This window comes from Gadus chalcogrammus, chromosome 11, assembly GCF_026213295.1.
Source record: "Gadus chalcogrammus isolate NIFS_2021 chromosome 11, NIFS_Gcha_1.0, whole genome shotgun sequence".
NCBI lineage: Eukaryota > Metazoa > Chordata > Actinopteri > Gadiformes > Gadidae > Gadus > Gadus chalcogrammus.
In genome coordinates this window covers 16,659,059-16,681,203 of record NC_079422.1, presented here as the reverse complement: position 1 = coordinate 16,681,203, position 22,145 = coordinate 16,659,059, and the positions used below count along the sequence as shown (strand labels likewise).

General features: G+C 45.1%; 1 protein-coding gene across 1 annotated transcript in view; it reads right to left on the bottom strand.

Moving 5' to 3' along the window:
• Positions 1 to 229: 229 nt before the first annotated feature.
• tsnare1 (T-SNARE Domain Containing 1) overlaps positions 230 to 22,145 on the bottom strand; it is a 70,114-nt gene continuing 48,198 nt past the window's right edge. The window contains exons 11-12 of the mRNA XM_056602495.1: positions 15,232 to 15,343; positions 230 to 295 (exon numbers count right to left, since the gene is read on the bottom strand). Coding sequence (XP_056458470.1) covers positions 15,248 to 15,343 — 96 coding nt within the window. The 3' untranslated portion in view covers positions 230 to 295; positions 15,232 to 15,247. The remainder of the gene's footprint in view (positions 296 to 15,231; positions 15,344 to 22,145) is intronic.

The following is a 22,145-nucleotide window of genomic DNA, read 5'->3' as shown; positions in this document are numbered from 1 at the left end:
CGTAACGCATCCACAGGTTTCAATCCACCAAAGAGCAATCACTCCTGAGATCCAAACCCCACACAGATGCTCCCAAACGAAGCAAAGAAAGAAAGAAAAAAAACCTACAGGTAACATCTTGACCACTGCTTTATGTGGTGGCCGTCGGGACGAAGGCGGAGATGATGGAGTACAGATGTCGTCGCCGTGGCCACTCCCAACCCCCCACCCCCCCCCCATCCCCCCACTTGTCCCTTTCAGAGAAAGCGTCAGCTGGTCAGGCCCAGGATGGGGTCAGGCAGAAGACAGCGTCTACCTGTAAAACACAAGCAGAGGAGACAGCAGCCATCAATCATGGGCAGCCTGCTGGCCGTGGATCCCGTCGCTGCCGATGAGCCGGCCATGAGGGCCCGTATACCAACCCACCTGTGCACCGTTCAGGACCTGTTGCCTGGGCTCTCACTCCCCCTCGATTCTCCCAGATACCGGCTGTGTTCCTTTACTAAATTATTCATTGGCGGGAAACCATTTTGCGCTCCTTCATCGTGCTCTCAACGCGTCATAGGTTACAGGGGGAGTCATTTATGATTGGTGATCAACGTCTGGGTTTTAATAAGTCCAAGACCGAGCAGTTCACTGTGCCCGCTCATTAATCAGCAGCTGCCAGACCGGCCTGGTAGGACTATGAACGGCCAAAAGGGCATCCCTTTTAATGCGGATTGGGATAACTGTGGAGCAAACATAAAACAAACCAAATGTATGCATACGATGAAGCAGCATCCGAGGAAGACTTTCAGATGGTTTGCCTATTGAGGAAGACGATGGGAGTGTGTGCAGAAGCGTTTCAAGCTCATAAAGGTATTGCTTCATCTCGTTGTCCTGCTGTTTTATTACACTAATATCCGTTTTTTCCTCAGTGGTTTGGGGCGTGACTCCTACCGATAAATCCTGTGCACTACCTCCTGCGACACGTGTTTTATCGTAGATTCTGTCTAAAGCGTCCCCTGATGCTTATTTCACTCGTGCCACTTCAGTGTTGTGCTAGCAAGATTAGATTTGCAAGAAAAAAAAGAGTAAAATCAAACAGAACAATTCAGAATATAAATGAGGTGTCTAGAAGCACCCGACGAAACAACAAAACAACAACCAAAACCCTCTGACTTTTGTCCAGACGACGAGTTTCAACCGACAAAATTGGAATCTAACACTAAGAGAAATTGGAAGACTGTCCCAAAAATCATGAAAGGGTTGGAAACGTTGGAAACATCAAAATAGCCCTGTCGTGACCCTAAACCTGAGACACACGCAGACACACGGACACACACTCGCCTCTTTGATCCACAGAGCCCGTAACAAGCCTATGTGTCCATCTAAAGGGGTCATCATTGATGTAAGAGGGTCTTAATCACTCTACCAGGTCTCGGTCGCCCGCGGCAACGCCTCATCTCGAGGACCCATGCTAGTTCTTTCAGAATTGAGATGGTCCGCCTGTTCACACACACGCACACACACACACACAGTGTACACACACACACACTCACACACACAGCACGGCCACAACCTTAATTGAGACCATCAGATAGATATGGAGTGAGAAGGAGTGAGAGTGAAACTGGCAGCGGCAAAGCCATGAAGACAGATGGGAAGAAACTATTGAAATGACAAGATGACATGCATGCATGCCCACACACGCATACACATAAGACATAGCAACTTTTTTCCCCCTAACATCATCATCATCAGAAAACATGTGCGTGAAGGTGATGCAGGATTGCTTTAAAAGAAAACAGGGATATAGAGAGAGAAAGGGGGCGCGAGAGAGGGAGAGAGATGAGAGAAAGAGGGAGAGAGTTTGTGTCTCGAGTGTGAGGGCGTAGGCTTGAGCAAGAGTGATGAGACAGCTATGGAGTTTGACAGGGGGGATGAACACGACGACACTGCAAAGCTCCGTCCACGAAAAGACCCAAAGCGTCCGTCAAACTGGTGATTTTGTGCCCATCTGCACAATGTTCTAATCCCAGCCCTCTGGAAGGACGCCAGCTGGAGAAGGAGGCAGGGAGGAGGGGGAGGAGGAGAGAGGTATATGTCAAGGTAAAAGGCAAATACAGGACAGGATGGAGGTGAGTTTAAATAAGATGAGAGGGAGAAGGGGACAGCCAGATAGCAAGAGAGGGGGAGAGAGAAAGACAGAGAGAGAGAGAGAGAGAGAGAGAGAGAGAGAGAGAGAGAGAGAGAGAGAGAGAGAGAGAGAGAGAAGGAGAGGCACGGAGGGAGGGATGTGTTTTGAAGAGATCAGAGGCCGTTGGGGGCTGCTTTCCTTGGCACACACAGAGAATAGAGCTCTGTTGGTGAGGGCCACATCAAAGACCTGTCTCACTGCCACCACCAAGAGTACTGACCCCTCCGCCTCACCCCTGCCTCCTTCCACAAAACACCGCTGTTGTGCAAAGCCAGTGTCTATGGAACAACAACAACATGGGGCACAGATGTACATGTTTTGAAGACACACATGAACGCATTCGTTTGTCCATTCGTTCATCATTGATGATGAGGGAGCAATCGAGGAGGGAATTGGGTACAGCGGGTTGGGTTGTGTTAAGGTTAACTCCGTTTAAATTGTATTAAATTAAGTTAAGGTCCAGATTAAGGTTAAATTACATTTAATTTCGTTATAGGTTAGGTTGAGGTTCAGTTAGGTTCTATTAAGTTATGTGAAATAAAGGTTTTGGTCAGGCTTGACTGGGTTACGTTAGGTAAGGAGCAGAGCCATCCACGAGCCTACTCCACAGCATGCCCTACCGATTGCAGATGACCAGCAGCTCATATCCACCTCGATCTCCATCTGGACCCAGGGCAGAGCCAGAGACTGTCAGCGAGCGTCTGGATGAATGGCAGCTCTGTAATATTCCGGACACTCAGCCAGTGAGAGCAGGTGTGGGAGTAGAAAGGACACCCAAAACTGTATATTCCCACACTCCTACATCTTCGTCTGTCGGGATGCATAAAACCTACGCTGTATAATGATTAAAACATCCAAGTATGAGAAACACAAAAGCCTTGACGAAGCATGAACATAGCGGGAGCTATTTGGTGTTGATCTACTGCGGCGCTCTCGGTGTGTTGAGGCCATTTATCCACAAACTGCTAGCGTCATCGACACCGCTAAATGTCCGCCTGCCGGCCGGAAGCAAATGTGTTGAGCACTGGCTTCATTAGTCTGCTTTTGGCTACGCCCAAAAAGCCTCTTAGCGGTAATGTATGCCACAACACGTACATCACCCGCTAGGGGCAATTAATACACTTTAGCTAATCTCTCCTGTTCCTTAAAGCCAGCGGGGCCATGCGCTGTGCGGGGACGTGAAGTGCCTTTGTTTTACTGAGGGGGCAGCGGTGGCATTTTAATTTAAATGTGGAATTAAAGGTCACCGGAGAAGCGCTGAGATGCTTCTGTGTAACTCTAAGCGCCGATAATTTTCTCGCCTTAAAGCTGCTGGTTTTTGAGTTGTGTGCAGAGAATAGGGTGTGTGATCGTCCTTGTCTCCCGAACACACACACACACACACAAAAAGACACAGACACTGTGTGAGGTATTACCCTCGCTGTAAAGTTTAAAAGTGAACTGCCAACGTGAGAGGAGAGAGAGGAAAGAAATGACAAACAGATAATAAGGTATTATTTATTTCCGTCGGCTAACACAATGTAGCTCCGCCAATTTGCCTTCTGGATTTATGACGGTGCAGTAGAGTTTAAATTCCCGAGGTGCGAATGTATCACTTTTTACACATCACAAGGCAATCTGCAGCTTAGAAATACAGGATTAAATAATAGTGTAACGGGATTGATCCGATGTGTCCGCACTGTTCATATGGGACTATACACAGGATGTGTTCAGGCTGAAGAACCTCGGTGTGCACAAGTTACTTCAGTGGCTCTACCACAGATTGAGGACATCTGTGACAAATGTCTTGCATTAACTCTGTTGTTTCGTTTTTCCCCCGGAAGAGAGCGAAATAACCCTATTAAATCAAGTCGTCACTCGGCCATTAATCTAAATGCAGCTGACTAGTCCCTCAAAGCTAATGGGGTTTAGAATTTGCATTAGGCGAGTTTACCCACAAAGCTTCGCCTAAGAGGACTTCTGTTCAGACAGAGAGCTGATTGTCACACTCGTTGGTGGACTTGGATTAACGATAGCAGGTCCCCAGAACTCTTACTCTGTAGCAGTTTTCCATCACCGGTGTACAGATCAGGGTTTCAGTGATGGAGGTGGGGAACGGCACACAGACTGGAAACTCTTTCATTTATTTCGTCCATATACTGTGGCAGCACCACTTTACCCCTTTCTAGAGCATTCTGATTTATTTGCCGGATGAACCCATAAGACACTCGGGTGCCAAGCAGTAATAACTGATGGAAAAGTTGTAGTAACTTGACTTTCCATAAATATAAAATCCTTGCTTGGTTTTATACCCTCTTTTGCAGTTTTGTCACATGTCGTCAGTATTCCTGAGTCCCAGTTCCGTGTGGTGTCAACTTAGCCTTTTTACATTATTTGAATAAGCCTCTTTCAGAGTGTGAGTGCATCTGCTGTGTTTCATGGTGACTAAAGCAGCTTGGGAGGCTAAATATAAAGACTATCCGCTGCATAAATTCTTAAATATCTATCTCCAGGAAATGTGACTTCATCCATTTGTAAAATACTGCAGAGGAACTTGATATAAAACGTCATTAATAATAATGTGTACACCCAGTATTTTGCATGTTTTTGTGTCTTGTTACTCATGTGCATACCTGAACACAAACACGCAAACACACACACACACAAATTGCATTTCTGAAAAAATATATAAGGGACAGTATATATACATATGAGGACAATATATATATATATATATATATACTGTATATGTACTATATATATATAATCAAACACACAAACACAAAAATACAGAATAATTTGATGTTTCCTCATGAGATACACAATAATGCACCGTATGCCTCCGCTGAATGATTGCATACATTATATATATATATATATATATATAATACACACTCACACACAAACACACACACACACACACACACACACACACAAAGGTACCAACTGCATGTCTGCTTGCTGCTAAGTAAGAGGCTGTCACACAGTGTCATGGCAGGTAGAATTTAGTAAAGGTTCCAAGTATGGAGAATGAGGGGATTAGCGCAGACGGGCAGAGTCCTGGGTATTTAAACTGAGCGGGCCCGGGAGCTGCCTCAGCCGCTGTTCACCTCGTCAAAAGATGGGAATCATGAGGCGACCCCGGGCCCCTACACTGACTAGAGTCCCCATCACCCACCGCTCCATCCACAGACTCAATTAGTCTTCCCTAAAAGCACACGTCAGCTGGGACTCAGACCCTTGTTATGGGCTAAGCAAGTGTTAAAATAAGTGTGACGTCTTGACAGCCTATTTGGATGGGGTTTATCAAGAATAACGATTTTCTATCGTTATCATTATTTAAGCATTGCTGAATAATTGATCCTGAACATTCCATGGCCATGCAATATTTATAATAACGGGTTTCCTCTGCCTGTTAAGAGTTCTGAATCAGTGAGTTACGAATACAACATTTACAACAAAGGACAAGACATTTCTTGGGCAATTATGCTTAAAAAACGGCAAACAAATATGCTTAAAGAGCGGCGGATTGATGATAAAAAACTAATGTTAAAAATGAAAGTAACAAATATCGAGTGTTGACATGTTGGCAACTGTGGTATAAGCTGAATAAACCACGACAGTTAGTTCCGTTATTGAGACATAATGTACGACTGGTTGGTGATGAGGCCGAAGCAAAGCCCAGGTTGCTTAACCCCGCCCTTCAGCCTCATACACACTAATCCCATTAACATGTACTTACAGAGGAAGTAGTCCAAATTTGGACAATCACATTTAGGCAAACCGGGGTTTTTGTGTCCCTTATTAGCTGATTGGTTAGCAGATGCTCTGCTGATGGTTATCAGCTGCCGCACACTCATTGGCAGCAGCTTGTTACGGCACACAATTACCATGTCAGGTGACTCATATCAACGTCCAATCATTTTCATGAAGACATTAACGCACACTCAAGTTGCACACATTATATCAACTGTATTTTCCATCGCCTTTCAATTCCCCGGCCAGGTTTCTTCCTCCTTCTGTGGTTTGTGTTAGAAATCTGCATGATTAAGCTAACTCGGCACTATTAACTCACTTCTTCTGTGAGGATTTATGAAACTGGGCCCTGCATATCAAATTAATCACATGGCTCAGCATGCTATCCCAGCTATCTCTGTGCGCCCTTCTGCAGCTGTACCATGAACATGTGGTTGTCTTTATAATCTATGTTGACTTTCTACTTGATGGCTTTTTCCTTTAAAAGAGCCCAAAGCTGGCGATATATTTAAGCTGATTGCATAACTTTTTGCAAGAAAGTGATGCAATGTAATGTAATGCATTCGCCAATGGTCATATTCCTCTGATGTAACTGACTTCTGTAGTGTTTGTAGAAAATAGCTCCACAGCAGGTGTGTGGACCTCTAGCACACCTGGTGTGCCATATTAGTGGCAGTTCTGCTGAAGAGGTGGAGTCGAGATATTTGTCACTAGTATAGTTAGCGTAAGTGAGTAATCGTTGAGGTCCGCTGCACCTGTGTAATGCTAATCCACTAGACCTTTTTTTTTTGTGTGTGTGCTTTGAAGATAACCCCCCACCCAAAAAAACACATTCATTCTGTTTTTTTCTTTTATTCAGGGTGCTGATATTTAAACTTGGGAATGTGGGGCAGATAATGCACAGTAGGCCATTCGTACAGAGACCCCAACACAACATTAGACTGCGGTGACTTCACCGACCACTAGAGGAGTAGTGATCTGTACGCCTCTTCAAGGGCTGGGTTTCTTACCCAGGAATGTATGAGCCCACGGACTGAGGCAGGTGAGCGCTGGGGACAGTTTGACTTCAGAGGAGGAGACAGAGAACAAGAGGTTCTCTGAGGGGCCCCTGCTTCAGCTCCCTATCTGAGCAACAGAAACACTCGAACAGAGAACGCCTCCATGTAGAACAAGTCTCAGAGATCGGAGATATTGGGGATCAGCAGAACGGGCCTGTGTGTGACTGAGTGCTTCATGCGGTTCTTTCTGCTGTGAATTTCTTACTGCCGACCGGCCCGAAAATTGGACTATCTCCAACTGGGTAAAAATGGTCCAGGCTATTGATTTGAGTGCTACTTTTGGATAACGCACGTAAATTGATGATTTTTGATTATTGTATATAATTGATGTGAATGCAAGTGTGTGTGTGTGTGTGTGTGTGTGTGTGTGTGTGTGTGTGTGTGTGTGTGTGTTTGTGTTTGTGTGTGTGTGTGTGTGTGTGTGTGTGTGTGTTTGTGTGTGTGTGTGTGTGTGTGTGTGTGTGTGTGTGTGTGTGTGTGTGTGTGTGTGTGTGTGTGTGTGTGTGTGTGTGTGTGTGTGTGTGTGTGTTTGTGTGTGTGTGTGTTTGTTTGTTGTTAACAAAATAGACTGAGTTTTTTCCAAACCAACTTCAATTATTTGGTGTAACACATCAAGTAGTATATGGCACTCTGGTCAAGTTCTAGTTCCGCAAACAGCAATGGATTTCCCCAAATGGCAGTGACGTGTTTGAAGATAGCATGCGGCATTTGAACTCACTGAAACACTTAATAAACGTCTGAAAGGCCTGTTACTCATAGGTCAGCTTTTTCCTTCCTGAAAACCTATTAAGCATATTTCTTCAGGATATGGGAATGACATTCAAATGTTACAGAAAAAAATGATTTTTTTCCCTTCATACAAAGTGCAGGCACAATTAACCCTTCTAGGAACACCAATTGGTGTGAGGCTTGATGCATCAGTCTACAGCAAGTGTGTTGTTGATCAACTCACTCCTTCCCCCAAGAAGTGCTGCGGTATGGGCTAATAAAAGTTATCTGTCGAAGGCTACAGTTTCACAGATAAGGCTAAAATGCATTCATCAATTCCATCTACTTGCCAGAGCCTCTGCAAATTATTGCTGCTGAGACCCGAGAAGATCACATTTTAGACGGTTGAACAGACAAGCAGTTAGATTTAGCACCTTAGTATTAGACAGATTATCATCCTTGCTGCATAAGCTCAATGCAATGGAATGACAAGAGCCTCGCCCAAATTATTATCCTTGTTATATCATTTCGATTTGGGCTTGTGTTTGTATGTATTGTAAATATCTTTTTTTTTTGTTTACCTCGAAAGCCAGCTGTGATCTGCCCGGCGACTTAGGCGATTGTTGCGAACGGTTGCCTTCTCAGCATGGAAACAGCTTAAGTCCCGTTTAGATCAATTACGCACGGAAGCAGAAGATAGATGTTTGACCACCCCTTGATAGGTCGACAGCATCTTTAGAATCGACAGACTTAATCTAGGGATGAGCTCATTTAGGGAATACCTGGTCGAACTTTGGACCCTCTCTCTGTAGTGATTGAGGGGGGCGAAAGAACAATTGTAATGGCCTTCTAGCGCGGTATGAAAATGGTCTGAAGGGAGACATGCAGGCCTGGCTTGATGACTTGATCAATCAATGAAAAAAGTTTGTGATTTTGTTTGTTTTCTGCTGTCTGCTCTTCTTCACCAACATCTATGCAAAGCAGGAGTTCTACGAGAAAATCTGCCTTGGGTTTCCATATTCACTCTACCATCATCACATTCGTTGGCTGCCCCTATACCTGCTGATTTGATCTGGAATTCCTGATGGTTGCGTCAGCCTGCTTGGGTCATCAGCAATCAAGACAGCCTTCCATATATACATTCTTACTGCATGTTTGATGTTTACTCTGTGATGCCAATATGGACAGTGTACATGATCCTGAGTAAGGCACTTTTACATCAATTCTACTATAATTGTCATCGCTTTTATGCTTTCAATGTGCCACTTACCACCTGTCTGGCATAAGTGTTCCTTAGGTCGGCGTCAGTGGCAATGGAAGAATAATTTAAAATAAGGCATTGGACACCTGGCCAGCTGGCTCAAGTTTATTTTTTGTGGACAATGAGGGCGATACCCTTCAAACCTGCTTTCACTCGTGGTCATCAAACGACTTAATCATCAAGACCGGGTCCAACTCTGCTAGCGTTAGCCTTTAAGCATGGTCAGAAGGTGCTTCTGGAAAACAACTTGTAGACCTAGTTGTCGGAGAAGTTAAAGTTCCACGAAAGACATGTTTCTGTTCAGGTTTATATCCTCAAGCCTTCCAGCGCTCTGATGGATCCAAGCAAACTGAAAGTTGTAATTGAACGACCCAAGCCTACCACAGCCAAGCAGGTAAAGAGCTTTATTGGATTTGTCCACCTTCATCCCCATTTTATTAGATCTCACAGCACCATCTCTCTGAGCCCATCAATGCACTCACCAAAACATCCGTCTCTAAGATCCTTGTGGCCAACCGTATTTTCAGTTTGCCTCTGCTATAAATCAGTTGACTCACTCCTTCGATCCCCAAGCGGCATCCTATATAGTTTCCAACCACAGAGCGACAGTCAGACGACGTGATTTCACTCAAGATCTTGGGACCACTCTGTGGTGTTTCCTAAAGCGCTTCAAAACCTACATACTTGGACTTTGCAAGTCTGGAACTGCGTTTGTTTGATCTCAGCCAAGAGACCTCCTCCCGCCCTCACATTTCAGATGGCGCTCCAGCCTTCACTGTCCCCAACAGCCCCCCGGGGAACTTTTCTATTACTCTTTGTTTTTGATTTTCTTTTTTCGAAAAGATCCTTCATTTTTCCTTTCAGCTGCCTCCTATGTCTCTGCATTTGGTTCTAAATTGAATTTGCCTGAAGGCACACTACGAACAAATAGTGGACAGTTCAATTTTGACAAAGTCACAGTCTTGCAATTTTTTTCTTGAGCACTGACGAGGAGTCTCATGATTGAGACTATATGAAAAACCACAAATTCATCAAACAATGTGTATGTCAGAGAAGTAACCCATTAAGCGTTATGTTTTATGTTTGCCTTTCAAATCTAAAGAATTTTAGCCTATATGAACAACATGAACCTTTATCTGCAGGTGGCGTTCAGTTGAAATAATAATCCGGGACCGTAATGGGAGCTCCTTATCTCTTGGAGCAATAGGCAACCACAGTGGAGGAAAAGGCCCTGGCACGGGGATAAAGTCAGACACTGGAAGGACTACCAGTCCCTGACTGGCAAGTAAGATCCTTTTGCCCCATTTTGACACATTTCTAGATTGATCGAAAACCATTAATGTCTTAGATGGTGATCTTTCGAATAGTAATACTAGACGCTATATGGAATGAATTTAGGCTTATATAACATTTTACAAAAATGTTAACATCCTCAGTACTTTTTATTATCCATGTTATAGATTTTACAGTTAACTAGTAAGATTATTTTTTCAAATACACATTTGAGGCAAACAATTTACCCAATTTACAAGTTTGATTAACATTAACGTAACACAATGCTGCCACATGAATACACACATATTAAGGAAACCCATCAAGTTTTACTATTAGTATATTGGATGTTTTTGGAAAAAACACGGATCATTGTTCTCAGCAGATGGCATTCCACGATGCTATGCAATCTCGCAGAACAGGTGGCGTTCAGAAAAAATTAACAACCAAAAAAAAGATCTCTATATATGGACAACCTGTCTCCTTGACATTCATTTAGGATCTGAAGAATAAGAGGTATATCTACAAGAGGTTGATCTATCCTCCCCCTTCTCACGCATCATATCACTCCAATCAACAAATGGATGATGCTTTTGTTTCACGGGAGGTCCTCAAAGTTTCGAGACGTGTACTTGCTACACATGTGGTGCGATCTCTCCAAAGGGCTTAAGGACATTCTGTTCCATGCCACTTGATTGGAGCCGGTCACCCTGGGTCTCTAGAAGCAACAAAGCCCTGCCTGAGTGTGAGGGGCATGCTAGCTAAAGGAAAATGTTTTACATTGCCAATCAAGGAGCTGTGAGACAGGTTAACCATTCCATCAACCCCTTCCTCCAATTATTTAGTACATTACGCACTCATTACATTTCAAGAGACCCTATTTGAATATCCTTTTGATTGGTCAGTGAACACCGGCCATTATCAGCTCCCGCCGTTGCTTACAGATCATTCACTTTGGCGTTGCGGGAGGGATTGCTTCAACTCCTATTTTGATCGTTTAGGTGTTTAATGCGACTTTTCATTCTGTGGTCCTTTTCTCAGGGAACTGCTGATGACGGTTGGTTGACCACGGCAACAGGGAAAGCCTTGCTGCTTGCCGGTGCTTAATGAGAAAGCTGGACCCTCAGCCCAACAGCGCAGTACTTGGGCAGACCCGACACCGAAGACAAAGAGTGGTTGGCGCACAGCTCTGACATCCATATTGAGAGATATCCTTCCCCAAATGACTCTGTAAACAAGATGTGAGGGCACCGGCGGTAACATAATTTGCAGAAATAAGTGTCAGAGTGCAGTTATTGCATTATTTAGAGTGCCATAAAGAACCGGGCTATTGATTTGAGTGCAGAAGCGGCTCCCCGGTTATTTCTGTCATCGTCACTCTCATTAAAGTGATGTATGGCACCTGCTATTCTCCTCTCGGTCGCCCCTCCCCAAGCGGCTTCGGCTCTATTCTTTCTGCCGCCGCACCCGGTCTTCTTTCTTATTTTTTTCTCAATCACATTTTATGTCCTCTATATAAGTATTGACCATCCAGGCCCATCTTTCTCTCTCCGAAAAACAAACTTCAATATGCATCACAATGTCCCACTTGTGTCTTCATCTGAGTCTTCTGTGGTCCGAGTACGCATCCCAGTTTGAAATGCATTTATTGAGGAAATCTAATATAAACATAATTTCACTTTAGGATCTATTTAGAATGAAATGAAAACCAAATTGACTACCCAGGAGTACCTGGGTAGTGCTTATTACCCAGGCACGCACATGCGTGCGTGCGTGCATGCGTGCGTGATAGAAGTCTTTATCCAAAATGACAAACCCAATCCCAGATGGACCCGGGAAATTCGTTCTGCGATCCGATTGGATCCGCTAACCTTCTGATTTTAATTAAGTGTCCATATATACCTATCCGTTGTTATAGGAGATACTACAACCCTACCCTGTGCATGTCCGAGAGGATATAATGTGAGAGATTTTATGTCCCAGACAAAACCCTGGCAATTAAAATGGCTACTAAAAATGCTGTTCCACTGTAAATATGTTTACCATGACAGACACAACATAATAAAAGGAGAAAACAAAAACAAAGGGGGGCATGAATAGGCTTCGGTTTTGAATGTCTGATACGGATTGTCCCGTAACAGTCCACCACACAAAATACACTTACTTTCTACTCTTCTTTGTCCATATTTTGCAAGTAGGAGGCCCAGACAGAAAAGGTGCTGCTTGGTTTGACCTCTTTATATTCATTTAGTTTGAGCGTATTTTCTCCTCAGTTGAAGGAGGTATTCATCCTAACCATTTGCCTTTTCTCCGCTTTGAATCCACTCGCTGGCGCTGCTCAAAGAATTTTTCCATTTATTTCGCACGCTAGGGGTTTTCTAACCTTATTTTGCCGTTCTTGTTTTATTCCACATAATGATAAACAGACTCCGGATCTGCAGTAACAGAATGGGACCGACCTGGGCCCAATAGACTATGATAAAACGTGAGTCCCAAACACGTACAGGTTCCTGGTCTGTTCTGGGATCTTATGGTTTGCATGGACCGGGAAGATCTCTCACCTGCTTGTCAGGTGAGGGACCCAATGTCGGCAACCAGGAACGAAGGTAGAATTAATCAATTTTGGGTTTATTTTACCAGAATAAATATTAATATCACCAGAAACATAACTGAGGTCAAAGATAAATTTCAGTTCAAACACGACTTCCACGCAGGAGGGGAACTACTTACGGAATAGGTTAAACCCAACTGACATATTAGGTGGGAACACAAGCAATAATCAAACACATTTTTATTTAATATAAGTTCTAATTACGTTTCTTTTTAGCCATTAATACCATACGTATTAAGTCTATTAATTATAACTATTCTATCAATTCTAAATATTCCACTACCCCCCTATGAGAAAATGAAATAGGCTCTACCAATAAGTCCCAATGAATCAGCAACAGGCCCTTATACACAGGTGCGTGGGGCTCTGGTTCTTTGCCCCTAGGCCACATGCCTTCCCCGACAGAACTTGAAGAGCTTGACTCCAATAAAGACCAAATATGAAACCAAAGCTATGTGTGATCATTACCTCAACTAGTTCATGCGTTGTGTTTGTTAAAATGATTAGAAGAAAACATGTGTAGCAGGAAACCCAGCCGTCACTGTGTATGTGTGTGTGTGTGTGTGTGTGTGTGTGTGTGTGTGTGTGTGTGTGTGTGTGTGTGTGTGTGTGTGTGTGTGTGTGTGTGTGTGTGTGTGTGTGTGTGTGTGTGTGTGTGTGCATGCGTGTGTGTGTGGAGGAATCTCCCTAGCACAAGGTCTGGCTGACTTTCCAGGGCTTAAAGATGCTCTGCTGTGGCAGATGCACAGGCATCGCCACACCTAAGCCTCCATAATATATTTCCCCCTTCAATAGGGGGAAGATCATTTCTTCCTCAACTACTACGCCTGTCTCTTACTCTCCGTCAAGCATAGACAAAGCACACTTGTATACACATGCATACACAGACACACACACACACCAAACAAGAGGCGGTGAAGCACTCTTGATAATCCTGTCTCATCTGCTAAAGCACAGAGTTGATTTAGCAGCCATACATCGGAGAAGCCTCTAAGCTGAGATCTAAGCTTGTCAGGTGGAGCAGCTTCTAGTGGATCTGATGCGCTCGGTCCTGGAAGTGTCCTTAGAAGGTGGCAAGTAAATGAGCAGAACAAATACTCAGTCACGTAGCATATAACAACATCAGAAAAAGATCCATCATCACATCTGTTATCCGTCCGATGTACACAAAGCCAAACACAGGTTTTTTTTTCTCCAAATAAATTATCTTGTGAGTTGTCTAAACACGTTAAGCCTGTCAAAGGCCCCTTTTTGAAACTTTAGAGTAAAGTTGGGCTTTAAAGATCCGCCGGCTACCTCAAGCATGTCTTAATTGAGGGCGCTTTGGGGACCGCTACCTTCCGAGTGAGGACAAAGAAGAGGGACCTGGAACTCATTGATTAATCTCTTCTTTTCTTTTCATCGTGAACAGAATACATTCTTTTTCCAATATCCTCCCATCTGTGCAAAATTGGTTTGGATCAATATCTTATTGTAGAGCAGAAAATAATGTATTTAGGGCCAAGAAAGAGGGGTAAAAAAGGAAGAGGTAGGTAGTTCCGTGCACTCTTCCAAGCAACCATTGTCAGCCATTGCCAACCATGCATTCAAACATGCCCTATACTGCAAAATGGATGCAAATCTGACTAAATGTTGAAACGTGAATGTGTTCTATGTGACGTGAGTTTACAGAATCTGGCAGTGACAGGCCCCTGGCTTAAATTTCATTGAAATCCTTAGACCTAGTTCCATCTTTTCTTTCTTTGTGTAACACTTACTGTAAACTATCTGAACCAAGAGGTTCACTCCTTAAAAGGTGTCCCTCTGAGAAGAATCCTAAATCATACAACACTGTGAGTGATGTTAATGTATTTTCTCTGGTTAAATTTTTACATTCTAAAAAGCAAATTTTTCTTTGAGCAGCATGTCCCATTCCGTGGCAGTATCTTCAGAACAAGTTCTGCTTTGTCAGATAATTGATCTTCTCACAACACATCACTTTACTGGCAAGTTTTCAAATTAAATCGCCATTATGTGTGTCAGTGTGAAGTCCATCACCAGTTTCCAGTTTTGGTGGTAATTGAACATGCTTCACGCATGACTTGCTTATCCCGTCGGGCCAGTTTAGCATAGAGAATAATACCGATGCAAAATGGCTGAGGGCTGTGCGAGTTGCCCTGACCAAGTCTAGAGCGAATGAGCTTTGACCAACATGACGGTCTTAGCCACCTAGCTATGAAAAATCCCCCACCCAACCTCTGTGGTGGCGGCTTATCGGAGGAAGGGTCATCGGAGCAAAATGTGCTGATATTAACTCTCATGATCTTGTCAGACATGCCCTGGTTTATACTCTCCACTCCTAATGTAGAATAATATCCGAGTGACACCGGGCAACAGACCTGCAGGAAATTACTGTCAGCACTCAGATGGATGGGGGGAGAAGCCTTACCATTGTTTGCCCGATTTCATTTTCTCGCCGAAACAGCGATGATGATGATGAGGACGATCAGGACCACAGCCCCCACCACCAGTAGGTAGCACTTCCTCTTCCTCATCTGCCTCTGTAAGATGAAGGAAAGGCTGTTAGAACAGGGTTGGAGCACCGCTTTATATTCATCAGTGAAACCCAGGCCCTCTTAAGGGATGTTCGCATTAAGGGCTGACCCCTGATCAGTCCTGGTGCGTCCTTGTTATGAGCTAACAATTGACTCCAATATGGAGACAATTGTTGACTTTGATCATATGGATTGCATGAATAGGATGATAATCTATATATTGAGCGCCGTCTGTGTTCCCAGTGATGGTAGGGGAAGAAAAACACGGTTACAATTAAAATGTGTACGGCCTATTTAATGCCCTACAGCAGAATGTACAGATCTTCACTCCAAAATTCATATTTGAGTCCATTTACCAAAATACTTTTTAATGAAAGTTCCCTCAGTTGTCGACATGAAATAACAGTGTAGCGATGTAGTTTGAACATCTATGGTCCGGCAGATTTGTCATGGTATGAAGTGTATTAAGTGTATTTAATTTTTCTTTATGTCAATAGGTCCCGATGCATTTGATAATAAAGACACCAAACGGTCCATCCACAGGGGGACGCAAATAGGCATAATGGGAGCCTCAGGAGGGATCGTCAGGAGGCCAGAGGAAGAAAAAGCACAACATCTATGTTGTTTTGAAATGTTTTTTTCCTTCTCCTCTATTTTCCCCCGCCCCATGTTGGCTCTCTCTCTCTCTCTCTCTCTCTCTCTCTCTCTCTCTCTCTCTCTCTCTCTCTCTCTCTCTCTCTCTCTCTCTCTCTCTCTCTCTCTCTCTCTCTCTCCCCCCTCCCTCCCCCCTCTCTCTCTCTCTCTCTCTCTCTCTCTCTCTCTCTCTCTCTTCTTTCCAGCTACAAAAGCGAGTGAGAGCGAGGCGTCGGACCAGAGCAGGGGCTGGAGTCTTTAAATCCTGACTCGCTTCAAAGCATGGAGAGAGCAATTCATCTTCTTATCTGAGACTCAAAACAGGCTTTCTATGTGGAAAGAGAAAGTGGGAGAGAGAGAGAAGGAGAGAAAGGAGGGGGAGAGAGAGGGATTGGGAGAAAGAGAAAATAGAGGGAGATAGAAGAGAGGGAGAGAGAAAGAGAAGGGGAATAGAGAGAGAGGGAGAGAGGGGTGGGGGTGAGAGGGGCAAAAAATGCTGTCGAGTAATTTTCTGTTTAAACGTTCCACTCCACAACAATTTGCATAAGCAGCCCTGCGTCTGTGATAAGAAGATTGGTAATTTTCAAAGGCTCCGTGGGGATTGAGAATTAAAAGCCTTCCTCCGCTATCTCCTCTCTTGCAGCCGGCCGCCGCAGATTCAGCGGCTTCTCCAGCGGCTTCTCCAGCGGCTTCTCCAGCGGCTTCTCCAGCGCATTTCTTCCTAAACTTTCCCTCACATCCTCCCTTCCTCTCGCTCCGCCATTCGTCTGACAGCACCATCCCCTTTCCTCTGTTTCTTCTTTTATCACTCTCTCTCTCTCTCTCTCTCTCTCTTTCTGTTGTCAGTCTCTCTCTCTCTTTCTGTTGTCAGTCTCTCTCTCTCTCTCTCTCTCTCTCTCTCTCTCTCTCTCTCTCTCTCTCTCTCTCTCTCTTTCTGTTGTCAGTCTCTCTCTCTCTTTCTGTTGTCAGTCTCTCTCTCTCTCTCTCTCTCTCTCTCTCTCTCTCTCTCTCTCTCTCTCTCTCTCTCTCTCTCTCTCTCCCTCTCTCTCTCTCTCTCTCTCTCTCTCTCTCTCTCTCTCTCTCTCTCTCTCTCTCTCTCGCTCTCTCTCTCTCTCTCTCTCTCTCTCTCTCTCTCTCTCTCTCGCTGCCTCGCTCTCTCTCTCTCTCTCTCTCTCTCTCTCTCTCTCTCTCTCTCTCTCTCTCTCTCTCTCTCTCTCTCTCTCTCTCGCTGCCTCGCTGCCTCGCTCTCTTTTTGCTTTTCTATTTCTGCATATCTCCCTCATTCTGGTCCCAGCAGTGGTGTTATTCTGGGAGAACAGGGGAGTAAATAAGGCAGGGCGGGAACAAAGAGTGGCTTAGGACAACAAAAGGAGAAGCTATGGTATTTAAACAAAAAACCGATGATTCTTCAGACCCAAGGGAACGTTTGTGTGGAGGGACAGGGAGTGAGGAGAAGAGGAGGAGGTTGAGGAGGGACAGGGAGTGAGGAGAAGAGGAGGAGGTTGAGGAGGGACAGGGAGTGAAGTGGAGGCGTGGACAGGGTGTGAAGAGGAGGGACAGGGTGTGAAGAGGAGGGACAGGGTGTGAAGAGGAGGGACAGGGTGTGAAGTGGAGGAGTGGAGGAGGGACAGGGTGTGAAGAGGAGGAGGTGGAGGAGGGCCATGGAGTGAAGAGGAGGAGGTTAAGGAGGGACAGGGTGTGAAGAAGAGGGACAGGGTGTGAAGAGGAGGAGGTGGAGGAGGGACAGGGTGTGAAGTGGAGGAGTGGAGGAGGGACAGGGTGTGAAGAGGAGGGACAGGGTTTGAAGTGGAGGAGGTGGAGGAGGGCCAGGGTGTGAAGAGGAGGAGGTGGAGGAGGGTCAGGGTGTGAAGAGGAGGAGGCGGAGGGACAGGGTGTGAAGAGGAGGAGGTGGAGGACAGAGAGGGTGTGCAGAGGAGTAGGAAGGCATGCATCAACCACTGAGTTAATCTACCAAAGAAGGCAAGTCCAGTGGAGCCCACCATCGCGGGGCCCAAGGAGCCCCGCCTTCCTCCCCCCGGCCCGACCCCCTGCTGACGTCTCATGAAGGGAAAAAGCGGTCCTCCACCTCAGACGACCGTGCACTCCTCCTCATCATCATCATCATCATCATCAGTCTGACAGGGGGCAGGCCACACGGCCCCATGTCCCTCCCTGCCGAGGCGGGCCGTGGCTTGAGGGGCATGACGCAGCTATGAGGGTTCCATGGCACATATTGTACCGATTACACGGACGCCTGGGTCAGCTGTCAGGCGCTGGATCACTCCCGCCTCCCTGCCCCCCCCCCCCCCCACCCCCACCCCCCGTTGGCCATTAACATACACAGTCATTTAGATCTCGGTTTCGTTACTAACTCTTATCTAACCCCCCGCCTCAGTGTCTGAACACCCACCCTGAATATGAGATGACGTCACTGAAATGCCTTTCGCTGCCGCAAAAAGGTCGAACCGACTGGACATAAGGACGAGGGAACGGTGGTTAGATTAGACAGAGCGGAGATGACAAAGCAGGAGTGAGAGAGAGATACCAGTGGGATGAGGAGAGTACCTTCCCCATCTATCTGAGGGAAGCTCAGAACACAAAGGTGAAGAAGTGGAGATTTATGCAGGACATCCGGGTCGCTTACTGTGATAACACATGAATCAAACCCAGAAGTCATTGTTTTGGGTGTAGAAAACCATGCAGTACGAAGACAGAACTGCACTTTAACCTCCAAAACTAATCGCCGCAAAGTCAACAATTGGACAGAGCTCATCTCCATCCATCTTTACACGGGAGGCGGCTGACGCCGAGCGCTTGTCCCGCAAGGCAGAGCTGTTTACCTTGTGCGACATGAGAAATGTCTTCGTAACACAATAATAATGCAAAGATGATTATGGACAGAATATTATTTCCCTCCTTTATCGCATCTGGTGGTGGAGGGAAAAAATTGTCCCATTGTAAGTCCATAAAATAAATAATGTTTTTCAGAGCAACTGCCTCGCTTGTAATCGGCTTATGTGCAATTTACATAAAAATTCAGAGTCCCATGCAGTCACCCTGATTATGATATTTGGTGCAGCCAATAAACACAGACTTCACCCCCCTCCCCCCCCATGAGGATGTCCCACAGGGGCTTTGCCACCCCTCAGTGAAAGGACACAAAAACCATCCATCCATGCAAACACAAATACACACATGTACACAGACTTACAATCAAATTTATACATACAAACATATTAGTACACCACGGTTTGTTCAAATGCGACCATTTCTTCATGCGTGTGTTCATTTGAGTATGTATGTGTGTGTAGGTTTGTATTTGGGTTTGAGAGTGTGTGTGTACGTGTGTGTGTGTATTTGGGTGTGTACGCGCGAGCATGTGTGCTTGTGTTTGTTTGTATGTGTGTGTGTTCTTTTGCTAAGCGTGGATCTGAACCTGCTCCTTGTTGGTCCCTTTATGTCGCCCCCTATACCGCAGGACCTGCTGCTGTATATTATCTTTAATTCAGCCCCAAGCTAAACTGTGTTTCATTGATTCTACTCCAGGCCCGGAGGGATGCAGCACCAATCAGAGAGATCTCCTTGTCATCACCCAAGATGGATGGACTTTTAAGTCTCTGCAACAAACCCCTCCCCCCACACTCAATTATGGAGAAAAAAAACACAACCCTTAATTATTTCGTAGTTTGAAATGGCTCCGGTATTCCTGTTTGCTTAAGTGCACGGACATTTATGCTCAAGTGGTAATGAAAGCCAATATTGGCCGGCAATCAGCGAGATGTGATCTTGCTCCACTGAACACGACTAGCGTGACAGGGCATCAGTAACGTTGTAAGTTGGAGAGCTTGGTGTGTGTGCGAGATAGATAATGGACTATAGATTAACTTTGTCTTCGGTGTCAAGACAAACACACAAGCGAGACGAAGTCACGCTTAAAATGTGAAAGTAAAAAAAGAACACCAGTTCTTAATTGACTGTCGGGCGATGTTCGTCGGGACATAACGTGCTCGCGTCAAGGAGGTGCCCGAGATCTGCAGCACGCAGCTGATGAGCCTGCTTAGAATCAGCCCACCACCACTAGCATTTGAAAACCACTACCTCCTCCATGTTCAACACCCCCTACACCTTCCTCCCCTACCACAACCCCCCACTACCATCTCCCCCCAACACAACCCCCCTCACCTCACCACAGCCTCCGAATCCACCAGCACCTCCTTCCTCCTCCTCCTCCTCCTCCACCACTAGCCCCTTCCCTTCCACCACCTCCTCCACATTGAGCACCTCCACCCCCACCACCATCCCTCCACCACCACCACATCAATCACCTCCACGCCCACCAATATCGTGTCCCCTCCACCACCACCAACGCCATATCCACCTCCTCTACATTCTCCACCTCCACATCCAACTCCTCCAGTTCCCCCATCCCCTTCCTTTATCTCTTCCACCACCACCACCACCACCACCACCACCACCACCCTCCACTCCACCACCACCTCCGCCTTTTCTGCTGCCCCACCCTCACCCAGCGAGAAGGGGGACGAACAGCCGGTGAGATTGGCGGCAGGCTAAATTGCTCAGTGTGAGCTTGGTCACGGCTCAGCTCTCCTTGAGATAATGAAAAGACAATTAATGAGAAAGCTGTTGCCCCTCGCTCATCTCGCTCCCCTCTCCTCGCCTTGCTCACTTGTAGCGTGGCGTCACCGAGGGCTGCGGACAGACAGGGCTCCCTTCTGTCGCCCAATATGACGAGTTCGGCTCCCTTTGGTTCTCTTTGAAAAATACTACAACAAAATAACATGTCCTGCTCCCGTCCCTTAGCAACCCCCCTGAACACACAGACAGACAGACACACACACACAGACACGCACACACACTGGCCTCCATCTCCTCCCCACACTCAACACTTGAAGGGTTTATCAATGCAGAGTGGGCGACAAGTGGTCTACGATGTCGGTGTAAATATAGCATGCATAACATGCATGATTTAAAAACGGAGGAGGGAAACATTAGATTGTGTTTTTGCTGCCATATCCATGTTAAACATTGACACATTCTTTATTAGCATAATGACACGTGTGTCAATATGCTATTTACACCCGCCGGGGGACTGCCGGCACACTGCCGTCGTAGTGGTCTCCGGTCCCCGGGGATAATCCCTGGCAGAACGGCACAATTTATTTTTGGTTTTATTATGTTTTCAAAGAAAAAATAAAAGGTTTAAAGAGGCCCCTTGGGCATATCTGAAGATGTGTGCATAGATGTGTGCCGTGAAGGGGCTTTCTCAAGATAGGCAACATTAGAAAAAGGAAGGAAGGACCTAACATCCCACCGGTCATTTTGCCTGTTGCAGATATGTCGTTCATTAGGTACCGTTTGATTGACTTTGCAAATATAATTGCTACTTCATAATATTTCTTTTAATTCAGTCGGTTTGACTGCGGGGAATGCTACCTACATATCAATCCAATGGAATAATAATTTGCGTTAATGTCCCTGGGCTTGTGGGCAGTCTCATCTCATTTGTAAAGAGTCTGTACCACTAATAGCTCATAATTGCTAGCAGACGTACGATGCTAAATATGGTATTACGTGGTACGATCTACATAATAGAGTACCTGTTTTCACTTGAAAACATTTACACATTCAAATGAGGTGTAATTATTTTACAGACATGCATCATATTTGATGTGCAAATTATATAACAAATAATAAGACAAATTGTACAAGTCAAAAAGGATTATACAATTGAAACAAATATAAAATACAACGTTCGTATTATGATTGTCCATGAAACGCCAGACTAAGCAACATGGTTTCTGTAAGCCTCAAGTTTATGCATGGTTTGATTTGAATATTAAGTTGATATCTAAAAATGCCTTGCCAAATTGGAAATATATTTATTATTCTACTTTTTTTTTGCTGCATTTGTCTCTAAATTAAAATGATGATGAAGGTAATAGCAGCTGAATTGCAGAGTATATTTGAAAATAGTAAGAGAGAAAGAGAAAGAGAAAAGTCACTTAATAATTGTGTAGCTACCATTAATAATTGCCAATAAACAACCTTCTCACTAGGACTTAGGAGTGTCACTGTTACAAATCATCCATATCTTGTTAATTAAAGAGCAAACATGTCCTCAATACACCATGGTGCTAAAGCTAAGTAAATTAGC